Source organism: Rissa tridactyla, chromosome 1 (assembly GCF_028500815.1).
Source record: "Rissa tridactyla isolate bRisTri1 chromosome 1, bRisTri1.patW.cur.20221130, whole genome shotgun sequence".
NCBI lineage: Eukaryota > Metazoa > Chordata > Aves > Charadriiformes > Laridae > Rissa > Rissa tridactyla.
In genome coordinates this window covers 135,313,598-135,326,456 of record NC_071466.1, presented here as the reverse complement: position 1 = coordinate 135,326,456, position 12,859 = coordinate 135,313,598, and the positions used below count along the sequence as shown (strand labels likewise).

General features: G+C 41.1%; 1 protein-coding gene across 5 annotated transcripts in view; it reads right to left on the bottom strand.

Annotated features, from left to right (window-relative positions):
- The window catches only part of PARVB (parvin beta), a 65,418-nt gene that overhangs the window by 10,581 nt on the left and 41,978 nt on the right, over positions 1-12,859 (bottom strand). For all 5 annotated transcript variants that reach the window (XM_054192383.1, XM_054192415.1, XM_054192391.1 and 2 more), the window contains exons 7-11: positions 8,509-8,567; positions 6,791-6,810; positions 5,014-5,075; positions 3,212-3,280; positions 890-991 (exon numbers count right to left, since the gene is read on the bottom strand). In XM_054192383.1, coding sequence (XP_054048358.1) covers positions 890-991; positions 3,212-3,280; positions 5,014-5,075; positions 6,791-6,810; positions 8,509-8,567 — 312 coding nt within the window. The remainder of the gene's footprint in view (positions 1-889; positions 992-3,211; positions 3,281-5,013; positions 5,076-6,790; positions 6,811-8,508; positions 8,568-12,859) is intronic.

Genomic DNA, 12,859 nt, shown 5'->3' with positions numbered 1-12,859 from the left:
AAAAGTTAAAGTCAGTAACATTATCAGTGATCCTGCCAGGAACTGAACAAGGAACCAGACGTCTGTGTTCACAAATTGACCTCAGACAGGCAATTTTTTGCATGCTCGCTCCCTGGCAGGATCAGGGCATCCATCCTGGCTTTAAACCAGCTCCAAAGCATGTTACCTGTGAGCACTCAACATGTAGCTTCTAGTCCCAGATCAACCAAAGATCATGACCCAGGTACCACCTCTTCTACTGCAGTACCTCATTTGCATATCAAGCAACATTAAATAAACTACAGAAAAAGAACTAATGGGTAGTAGGCAACTGACACTACTGAGATGAGGGGGCAGTTTTTAAGGATGACATTCCGTGACCTTGGGAAGAAGCTCTATTTCAATGTCAATCCCGATGTATAGGTCGCAGTTAAAGCAGAGCTTCCCATCTCTCACCTTTCGTCGTTCTCGCCTATTTACATAGCACATACTAGGCAAGGCCAGGCATCAGCTCTGCTGTCTAGCAAAATAAGGCATCCCTGCACACAAAAACACTTCAGGCAGTACTACAATTATATAAATCACTCTGATTATGCAAAGTACTATACAGAACAAAGCACTTATTACTGATTTATTCATTCCGGATATTAATGAGCTTTATGTGTCGTTTGATGCTAGGTAACAGAATACCTTTCTTCCTTAACTACGGGGAATTTACCCATTCATTTCACAAGCAACTTTTAGTGGTATTAATTATCGAGTGTCACAGGCAGTGCATCATTGCTACAGTTCCTGAAGAGAAAAATATACCAGGTTCTGATTTACTGGGCACAAAGAGAAAGGACACAATGACTGGCAAATACCATGTGGTAACAAAGCAAAAAGAATATAACGTGGAGTTTCTACCCACCTTTTGATCAAAACTTTCAGGTGTTAAGTAGAAGTTGTGAAGTGGAACAAAATAGTCTTCAAGGAGACCCATGAGCAAAACCAAGTAAACACCATCTGCAAACTAAACAGAAATACTGATGACAATCCTAGGTGAAAGCATCTGTTTTCAAATAAGCATTCATAAATCAGTGAAACAAAGAATGCTTGGCCAAAATTACGTATTTCGATTTCTACCACTGTTGTTTGCTAGCACAGAAGTGTGAGATGGTTCAGGAGTCAGAGACTGCGCCTTTCAGCCATAGCAAGGAGCTGACAGCAGGCGTAACAAGCATTTAGGGCTTTGTTTCATCTGCTCCCTGGATTCACCTATACCCTTGCAATCACCAGTGCAGCTGAGTAAGCTAAATCAGTCTTTTCTTAGGAGCCTAAAGAAAAGAAAAAAACACAGGATACAAAGCTTTCTCCCTGCATCTGGTAGCAGCATTTCCCCTACCCTCACTTCCTGAGCAAAACAAGGAAGGCCATCAGCTATTGCTATAGCATTAACCCATGAAAGATCATGTGCCAACCACTATTTTAAATTACTCACATACAGTAAATAGCTCTAAGCAGAAGAAATTAAAAGCAATTCACCTGGGAGTTATCTACAATTTGTACTCCTTAGTTGTGCAGACTATTTGGTCTGAATAGCAGGGACTGAAAACAAGACCTTCTTTATCTCTAGCCAGTTACCTATTTACTAGGCTACTGAATACTTTGGGGTGAGGTTAGAGAATGTATGTCTATTCTTGCTTTTCCTCACATTCATTTTATTTGCTTGAGAAGTCTTGCAAACTTCACTACAATATTTAACAAAGCTTTTTCGATTTAAAAAAAAACAAACAAAAAAACATGGGAAACATGTTTGCATGTTATATATTCCCAATCCTACTACTACAGTACCTGGTCATTTCAACCACAATCCCTCTTAAGTTGTGTGTTTTGGACATTGAAATCTCTGCCCTTAATCAGAACTTGAAATAAGTCTCCCTTGTCACAGGCAGGAAGTTTGACTTCACAAAAGATTTGTTTTTTCCCCAAGTCAAAAGTTTACGGTTTCAGTAAATACTAAATAATATACTAAATACTTTCAGCAATACTATTCAGTATTCCTACCAGACAGGACAACTACTTACTGGCTAAGGGGGTAATGTTTTTTATTTCTAACAGACTTCTCACTTGTGATACTGATATGGCGTATGTGACATCCTTGAACATTTTCAAAAATAAATTGCTAGGTACTTCAAGGCATTAAGCAAGAATTGCTTGTGACAGAACAGATCCAGTCACCCATTTATTTCAGCAAAGCTATAAAATAGCAGTGAATGACTAGTATTAAACTAAGCCAGGCTCAAACCAATTACCTATACTCCTGGTATAAATCTCTAGACACTGCACTATTTATTTTTTTTCCCCTAGGACAATAAGATAACCATCTCTCCACAGCTCAGTGAATTCTAGAAAGAATATCTACTTCTGCTTAGCCAAGCCCATGCCTGAAAATCGCTTAATTTTATCTGTAAAGTGAGAACTATGCACACTTACTTAAGGTTTCCAAGCATATTTGGTACCCAGTTTTGCACTAGAGACAAAGAGAACTCCTGAGAGCAGATGGTGGTGGTTGACAGACACCTTCACTAGCTTTAAACAAACTAAACTGGATACCGCTGGCAGTCAAGCCACCGCAGTACAGGAGCTACGAGTCGTTAATCCACACTGCTGAGAAGCAAGCACAGTGCATGTGCCCAGGCAGCAGGGTAAAGAGGAGGATATGAAGGCCTTTGCTGCAACAGCAAAATTGTTTCCAGTCCCACTTTGATGTGATCAAAGCCAGCACTGATATCTCTATGATGAACTGCACGCTGCGGTCCACGCTCCTCCTGAGAGCCCCAGGCAGCCAGCTATTAAGAGCTTATTCCAGTTCATCAGGAACTCTCACAGCTAGAAAAGACACAACCCACCATCCACCCATAACTATAGCAACTGCTTTGCAGCACTCCGCTTTGAACCAAGAGCAAGCTGCCCTCAAATCTAGCCATATTCTACAGTCATTAGTATGACCCTATTAAATATACAAGAATTTCACCTTATAATACAAATCAACAACAATATGAAGTATGTGTAAACATGAGTAAAGGAAGCAAGCATCAGTGAATGTCATTGCTACTTAAAAGACAGAGCCCTGATCCCATAAATTAACATGTCCAAAGATAAACGGTTGCATAACAAGGTTTTAAGGAGTGAGGGCCCAGATTTGCAATTTACACGGTTAGATTACATACAATAAGACAAAGTTTCCTACCTGGGTTTCTAACTCTGTTACTTCCAAATTCAGTTTATTCAAGTGTTTGTTCACAAAGGTGATCAGAGACTATAAAAGAAAACACCAGAAACATGGATGTTAGACACTCCAGTCAATGCCTATGCGAAAGGGTTAACATAATCTTTTTTTTAAGCTTTTTTTAATATGCATGTGTGCTATTTGCTTTTGCATAACTAAGTACATAAAACTGAAAACAACTCAAGTCCTATAGTCATTTTTGTTGCACCATATGCCAGAAGTCACCAGATGGTGCTATTACATACAGCTTACTAGTTATTTTTCCTAGCACATAAAGCATACTTTAGCATCGTGGGAAAAAGCTGTGATGACATTGGTTCTTTCGTAGCTTCTTCGTGAAGGTGAAGCAAGCAGTAGGTGCACTTACTGTCCACACTAATTTCTTCAGTTTCTTGGAGAAGATCCACTGCCTGGGAGCAAGGCATCAGCAGCACTGAGCTAAGGCTCCCAAGAGAAGATGCCAACAGTGCCCTGTTCTGCACACACCTCCATTCCTGGAGCGATGTGTGCATATCAATTAGCAAATTACAGTAGGGATATAACCCAAGTCTGGCATTTCTATTCCCGCAGGAAGCAGGCATGCTATGAGCTGCTGCTATGAGTGAGATATGTGCTAATGTACTGAAGCAGAGAGATCTGCCAGCCTGCTTATACCACATCCAAATGGGACACAGAGTTGGGTGTTAACACTTGTATTGCATGAGTGGAGTTAACTTAATTCTCTATCAACTTTAAAGTCACTCTTCTAGAAGATGTTTCAGATTGGAAAGATGAAATCTTCCAGAGACTTCAAAGCACTATTTTAAATGCATACATCTTCTGTTTCATACAAGCAAAGGGACAAATTACAACATTGATCTTTGCATACTACTGTTCTAATACACAGCTTAACAGCCATGTTGGAACTAGCTCATGGAACAACGTGGAGTCTCTTCCTTATGCGTTCTCTAACACTAACAAGGGCTGGCAGAGATCAACAGCTACTTTACCCCTCTGCTCTGCCTAGCACAGAGAGACATGTCAAGAATATGTCTAGATAGGTGTGCTTTGCGATGATGTTCAGCCTCAGAGGAGAGACTAGAGGACCACATGAATAAGTGTTAAGTAGAAGAGCCCCAGGACAAAAGCAACTCTTCTGTAAAAGCGTTACATTTAGCAAACTTATTTATGGGTGAATCACATTTCAGGGTACTGTGGAAAATATCTTCCAGTTGTGGAAGATCATCTTTAGTACAAAAATGAGCTGAAAACCAAACAGCGAGTGCTTCTTGGGGAGACCAAAGCTGAAGACACATGCACGACTCTGGCTGCTGTTGAGCCTAGAGGAGAGGCCACAACCACTAGCCGCTCACTAGCCTATGGTCCAGCCCCTCCTCGCTGGATGACAGTACCCGGGATATAAAAGCGTGTACGACTGTCCAGTCAGAATGATCTGTTTGTCACTTAACAAACTGTTGATTAATGCCCTTAAATGATCTGTACTTTGCAGAGTAGCTTTTTCCTAACCTGTGTCATTTTGATTGAATCTGGCAGCGCTACCAAGAAAAGCCTCAGCCATAAACCAGAGTACAATGACACAAGCCTGACCGAAGCCAACAAATCCAGGTATCACCTGGCTTTGAAACAGTGACCTTTGGGGGATAAATACCCTTTTCACTATTTCGGAATCCTCTTCTGCTATTTTCCAGATCTCTCTGGATATCTTTCCAAAAGCATAAGAAATAAAGCAACGTAGAAAATACAACTCAAATTTTCTTTTTTACCTTTTTAACTACGCTGAGTTTGTCTGGTGCATGATCAAAAAGGGTGTCAAAGGCATCACGCTCTGGTTTTAGGGGAAAAAAAATAAAAAATCAATACACCTCCAACAGCCAAGTATAGAAAGCAAGTTATATGTCCCAAGCTTAAAGGTCTTTCTCAGAAAGCCACATAACAGAGACTGAAGCTAAGAGTTATTGGTGTCTAACTAAATGCCAAAGCAAACTCCCCTGGGAATTTTAAAGGTAACTGAAAATAAACATATCATTCAGTGATTTCTCTTTTCTGCCATTCATCATGGGTCACAAAATATGTAGGCAGAAGAAAAATTAAAATGCAACACAAATTTTGATTATGCCCCAAACTTAACTTAAACAATAAGCCACTGAAACATCATGTGGTTTTGGTGCACTACAGTTACAGTGATACCCACGGTTGCATCCATTGCTCAGCATCAAAATGAGATATTAATTTGCTTAATTTAAAATTACTGGTAGTACCTGTGACTTCAATAAAGTTTAAAACGGAGCACGAGTGAAATCTGATTCAGCAGTGTATGAAAAGCAAAGCTTACATACTGTATGAATATTTAAATTACACTTAGACCTTCAAAGCATTGTATAACAACAGGTAATCCAATCTAAAATCTACTAAATTGACTATATTAGCGCAAAATTTCACATTGCAGCAGCTTTGGGCTGACTGAAATTTTCTAAACACTGAGATTTTGGATGACAACTATCATCATTAAGTAAAACAAGGAAAAATTAGAAATCTAACCAATGGCAGTTGCATTAAAAAAAAAAGGCTAAAAAATGCTGGAAAAGTGTCTGGGTTTTAAGCTGTTCAAAATTTCAACATAGTTTTTAACAGTTTTTCCAGGTTCACATTCTTTTTATTTACAAAGCACATTTTAATAGTTTTCTATTGTTAAATAAACAAACATATTTATTATCCAAATTCCTTTGGTATCTGAAGATATGTTATGTAGCCCCTACAACCCCCTGACATCAATTATTAATGTGGATACTCTGCAAGATGGGAAATGGTAGCATTCACATATTATTACTGGGGAACAGAGAAACTAAACGACGACTTCTTCATCACACACAGTCCTTTACAGGAGCCCACATCTCTTCAGTGAGAAGAAGTGACTTAATGCCACTAACAAAGCCAAATGCAAAAAGAGAAGTCTTTTGGCAGCAACACCAAAAAAAATGCTTTTTGCTTAGAAGACAAGATCTACAGTTGGTAAGATCTAAACTCTAAAATCTAGCGAACATGGAGGAGACAGGATACTCCATGCAAAGGAATTAGAGGGGGCTGACTGGTTGCTGAAAGTGGACAGATAAGCAGAGCTTTCTTAGACCTTGTACCATACACCTTTGCTTCAGTCATTTTCATGTATTATTTATATATAAACGGTCACATTACGAAGAAGGTGTAACTCTCATTGCTGGGAGTTGCAAAGATTTTTACTTGAAAGTCACTAACAACAGTACTAGGAAATATTGCCCTGTGCAGCATTTTTGCTATTCATTACTTACAAATGAAAACAAGTCAACAGAGACCAGTCTAAAGAGCACAAGCAGTATACTGGATGATCTGGTTCTACCCATTATGCTCCACATCTGTGTGGAGTAACAAAACCTGCCCCCGCAAATACATTCCAACCCCACAGAATTGCTCAATCCATTGTCTTGATCTGCTGAAGGAAAACAGACAAGATTTCTGTGCCTGACATAAATTAAAAAAAATTTCAGAGTCAACTTTGCTACTTACCAAATCTTCCCATCATCATCCTGCAAGTCGGAGCATTCAAACATATTGGGTTAGTTCATGAATAATCAGTTTGAAAAGACAACACCATGGGCTTAACGGGCCTTTTCCTGCAAGACGCCGAGGGCTAACCACTCCTACCAAGTCAGGAGGCAGAGCATGTTGCAGACCAGACCCAACGTGCTGCAGGAATGTCCCCAAGCAGACCACCAGTGATATCAGGGAGATACATTTGAAATGAACGGAAATGTGCAATTATGTTTTACACATAATTATGATTTCTTATGCATAACTATTTTTATGATGAAGAGTGAATGAACAAATGTACTTCCGTGTACAGTTTCCACAAATACAGTCATCAGACGCTACACCACACAGCTTAGGATATCTATCTCACTTTAATCTGTTTTCTCTGAAGAAAGAAAACATACATCATATCTGGATATTATGTAAATAAAACTGCCACATATGAATTATATACATAGCCGGTGACATCACCAGACAGATGCAGATGTTTATCAGCTGAGAATCAGGCCCTGATTTGCACAGAGGAATTTGAAAGTATTCAGTCAATGTTGGATTCTGCTGATCACTGCATTTTCTCTAGCTATACTTAAATCTGGGTACGCAACACGTTAAACAGTAAACCTCTTAATATTGTGTAATATTAAATAACTTAATAAAATACATGTATAAACACACATGCAAAGCTGTAAACATCTTTCTTGCTAAAAAATGTCTAAACCCCCGCTCTGCAGATTACATCTTACAAACCACATCTGAAGGAGAGGACAAGCTAACTACATTGTTCAAGAGCATAGGAGCGAGGGGAGGGATTCTGGCCAACAAACCTGAGGCAGAGCTCTGATCCTACAAAAAACACTATGAGATCTTTAATGTCCACACAGAGATGTTATGATCTCATTTTTGAGCGTTTCCATCTGAAAGATCTTCCCCACTGAGCTAGCCACATGGTACTTCATTTATCTTCAAAGTCATGGAAAGCTGAGCCAGCTCTACAGGGAGCCAATACCCTGATAAACCGAAGGAGGGCTCGTGTAAGCCCCTCTTAGAAGAGCTGCCTTCAGGCCACATGATGGAAAAGCTCAGCTTTTATTTGCAGCCAAAGTGCATGTCTAGCCTTCTCCTTGTAAAAAGGACTGTAAAAATATATAGCAAAGTAATCCGCTGCAAAAACGGGAGAGGAAAGAGGTTTATTTATTTAATTTAGTTTTGCTGAGCTCTAGTCCTGAGATACTATTGAAAACAGAGATCATCTCTCCTTACAATTATAACACGGTATCACTTCAGTTTTGAGAGGTATTTCAAAGAATTGCCTTTTGTCAAACTAATTCTTCCCCCAAATACCTACATTGGTCTTTCACTTAAGAGAGGCAACAGCACTGGGGAGACGTTAGTTATATATGGCTACCCCCAGAAGGCAGAGGAAAAAAAAAAAGCCCACAAAGGTCACAGTCAATGAACTATTCGGTTAAAAGCTTCTGTAACACAAAAATGTCAAGAAGACATTTTTCTCCTTTGTAACATATTTCCAGAGACCAAATTATTTCTATATACTTAAAGGATCACCACCACCACATTAAAGGATTTTGTTAATTTAGCAGGGGCGAGGGGAAGATTAAGTATCTCTCTTGTTTTTGTAAATGGTCTCACATCATGCACCACAGACACACTCTGAAGCTAAAATGTTTTGTGCTTACTCTGTTGTAGTTGTCAGCTCCTCTGTAACATGAGTGGTCTGAAGGAGGCCTTCGCGTTTCTGGAAAGGAAGACGGGAGTTAGAAACTGACACGGCATTAGTGAAGGAGAAGTTCATTAGGGGCTCTGCTGCATTCAGCATCTTTCAGAATCCCAGAGGAGAAAACTGGATAAAGCGTGCTCACTAAGTTTCATAGAGGTAGAAGTGAAACAGCTGACACAGGAGGGCTCACTCCCAGAACAGTGGCATTTATCAGGCTGACAGCCAAATGGATGTTTGGGAGATATGTGTGTGTGTGTGTGTGTGTGTATATATATATATATATTTGCAGCCAACAAACTCGCTAACAATTCTCCTCCTGAGACCAGAGTCAACATCGTGCCTGGAACACAAATTAGAGACAGTGTGTCAGCCCCGTCTTAAACTCTCCAAGGGCACTCATTCATGTCACGGTGCCAACCAACAATTTGACACAATTGGCAGCCTGGCTCTCCGGAGAGATCTGGGGATGAAATAACATGGATGGCTGCCCCCAGGCCAGGGCTCCGGTGTGCCGGCAAAGCTCTCCGGGCATGAGGGCAGCTCTCCTAGAGCAGGCACGTTACTGAGGCCACCAGTCACACACCTGTCAGGAACACATCCACCAAGGAAACGCAGGAAGCATAAAAAGCCCAACTAGTGATTTCACAACGAATAGTGTTTCCCTGTTACTGGGTTTTCTCTCCTCAGGATAATTTTCTGCATGAATAAGGAGTCTCCTACCCAACTGAGTTAGCACGTGGTGAGACTCAGTTTCAGAACAGCTTTATAACAGCTTCCTCGGCTCTGTTACAACACAGCCCCCTGACACAGGTGGGCTCAAATGTTTCTGAGCCTCTCCAGAGCTTTGGAGACATGGCATGTGCTTCTCGGAGGCTGGAAGTGCTTTTACCCGATTCAAAAACTTTCTTAACACCTCTATGAGTCCCTTCCAAAACTATGGGATATAGCCTTATGCCTGAATGGAGGAGTTTCTTTCCTCCCTTCCCTGTGGTTAAAAAGCTGACACAAAGAGCTCAAATCTCAGCAGCCATCTAGGAACCGGGTCTGTCAGAATGACTTACGGCAGAGTTAATAAAGCTGCTTGCTCAGGTAAGCAGGGAAACCGTCCCCTCAGGCACAAACTCCGTACACATATGTGTGGTGGCCTCGATCATTTTCATCAGCTGAACCCCAAATAATAATTTATTAGGAAGAACAGCTTTGAAGAGAAACACATCCCTTCCCCAGAAGCGATTTAAGAAATAAAAACTGAAATCTAAAAAACAGTAAGAAGAACTCCTGCCCTCCCACCCCGTACTCAACGAACAAAGGCAGCGTTGCTTTCTCAAGCCACCACCCAGGGAGCCTGGCTGAAAGCACAGTGGGAGCCGCGGTCTCCCATCGCTCTGCTGTTACAGCTCCGTGCCTGAGCTGGGCCCTGTGCTGGATGCCGCCAGCTGGCCAGGTCTTCACAGCCCCTCACTTCCCTATCGTGCATACATCTCATCCTGCTCCCCCGAGGGAGCCACGGGAACAGCGCCAGAAGGTTTGGTGAAACAAGCCAGGATGACAGCGTGGATGGAAAAATGAGAAAGCATCTGACAGGGCAATGTTTTCTTGCATACAAAACAATGTTGTCTTTATTCCACCCCACCACGTCTCTGCTTTATTAATGCAGGTTTCTGGACCTTCCAGGCACCACGTACCCCAGGGACAAGATGCTACAAACTGTGAACAAAATCTCACTAAGTGGGGACTAGTGAATAATGCCTCCAAACGCCTGATAAGAAAGAAGAACAGATGCCAACACTGACTCCCCGATAGGTGGAAATAACAGCATTTCTGCGTAGCCCCCTCCGAGGCAGCTGAGCATGCTGCTTGCACAGGAAGCCTAGGTCCCTTAGCTTTTCAATCCAAAAGCAAATGTCATTCTTTGATAAAACTTTGGTTCCTTGCAGCACTGCCACCTGACACATTTATTCTTCGCCCTGCCTTGCCTCTGACCTTTCAATCTGCAACTCCGACTGCAAGGGAATTACTGTAAAAATACCTCAGATCTCCCAGCAGCACCAAGGTGGGACATGCTGCCATTTTAAAAACGAAGATGAGGAAAGCTAAGTGCAAAAGGTGGCAATTCCTGAGCCTTGTGAAAATAACCAACACAGTGAGCCTTAAGAACAATTTTTACACTTATTTCTAAGAACCTTTTTGTTTTGCTGAATTAGGGTGTTTCTTCATCATGCAAGTTTATGTTTCAAATATCAGGCAGTAGAGTCAGCTGGAAGAAAAAATCTCAGGATTTTCAGTTCTTACTGGAAGAACGCACTGAAACCACAGAGTTTCTCTCCTCCCTGCCCTCACTGAGGAGGGCTGGAACGACAGGCAAACACTGAGTGACACCAGCATTAAAACATGTATCATCTTAGACTCTTAACTCAGCACTTGGAGTAGCTATCAACAGGATCTTAACTAAAAAGACCCACCTTGCTCTGCTAGGCCTCTTCATGTATAACTTGGACATTTATTGCCATGGTTACAAAAGTTTCCGTTTCACACAGAGAACACCAAGAAAACCAATTCTGGAGGTTGATTTCAAAAAGGTTTACGAGTAACTACGTTTTAGGATCTCTGCTCTTGCGAGGGGCTACCTCATGGTGCCCGTTAGAAAATAATATAAACAAAAGTGGTTTTCTGCTGGGTTAGTCTCGTAGTTGTTCTTAGGTAATATTGACAGACAGATAGATAGGTAAAGATTCTTCCTACCAAGGCAGGTAAAGCAGAAAGTCCTCTCCAAAACACTTGTGGGTTTGACAGACACGGATTCAGGTACACATCTTTCTCACACTGTAAATCAACTATTTTTAATTAAAAAAAAAAAAAAAGCACCTTAGGAAAGTCTCAGTCTGTCACTTCAAGATGCTAAAGGAAGTGAAGAATTTAAGGGAAGGGCAGAATCACCACCAGTCTGTGGAGATCTTGACAAATACTTTCCATGTAGCACAGTGCTGTCATAATATTATATCATTTTATGGAGCAGGATACTAAAAATTAGAGAAGAAAAAGCCCATAACACTTACACAAGCTAATAGGGTATTCTGCATTGCTCTGGGGTGGGCTATGGAAATGCACACAACTTCGCTAAGCAGTAACTTGCTAAACCAGTATGACTCTTTATTTTCATAGTGTAAGCACAGCCCATCTGGGCAAGAAGCACCTCACGTATCTGCACAGTGTGAGGATGGCTCAACAAAGTTGATAATGAGAATCCTACGTGCCAAAGTCACCCATGAAAGTGAGATTTAACCAGTTTTGAAAATTTCAGTGTGGGTGTGTTCTTGCACAATACTCCCACGACACCTGCAAGGTTTTCTTGCTGCAGGGTCAATTCTGCAAAGTTTACAGTCACTTAAAAAACTGTTGATTAATGCCCTTAAACACATTTAAACTAAAACCTCTCAGAGCAGACATCTTACATTAACTGTGATCGAGTTTGACAGATCTGTAATAAGATCATTTGACAATAAATTGATAATTATAATTATAATAATCTTCTTAATAATAGTTTTCTTACTCTGATTAGGAACAATATTAACCTCATTACCGTTCTTCTGCTTGTCTGCTTGTCATAGTATAACAAAGGCTAAATAAAATCCATTTAAAGAGATCTGTGTTACTGAGCCAGCTTGTATTTTTAGACTAGGTTATGGATGCTGCACTACAAAAATTCAATTTACCAAACTATAAGGCAAAAGTTATTGTTCCAGAGGAAACATGCTTCAGTTTATACTGTGCCTTGCTTTCCATTTAAATAAACAAAGCTGAAGAGTTGCAAGCTTTTCCTAGCAGCAGGACAGGGGGCCTAAAACAAGCCTCCTATTGCACGGGGCCAGCTAAGGTACGCTCACAGCCAGCAGTTGCCATAACCATCTCCAGGACTCCAGGCTCTAGGTCCAAAAGCAAGAGCTTACAGCCTCTCGTGCTTAAATTAACTCTCATTGTACCATTGCTCTGACACCTTCAGGCACTCCCTTGGCAACACAGTAGTTGCTCTTTCCCTCTTCCCTAGTTTCTCTCAGCCTTTACCTCATCCTGTCTTCACCTCAGCCTTCTCTAGGCTCAAGATGCAGGGACTCTGGTGAACCAGATGCTCTCAGTAGGTGTCTTCTCTATATCACTCCAACAGCAAAAGATGTGAAAACGCCTTCTCCACAGCCTTCTCTCTGCTACAGAAGTGGAGGGTCCTGAAGCTTGAACTAAGGACAAGGAGAGGGAGGTTCTACCTCTTTACCTAAGGTTTTTTTCTGACATCAGTTACAGAAGACACTTCACTG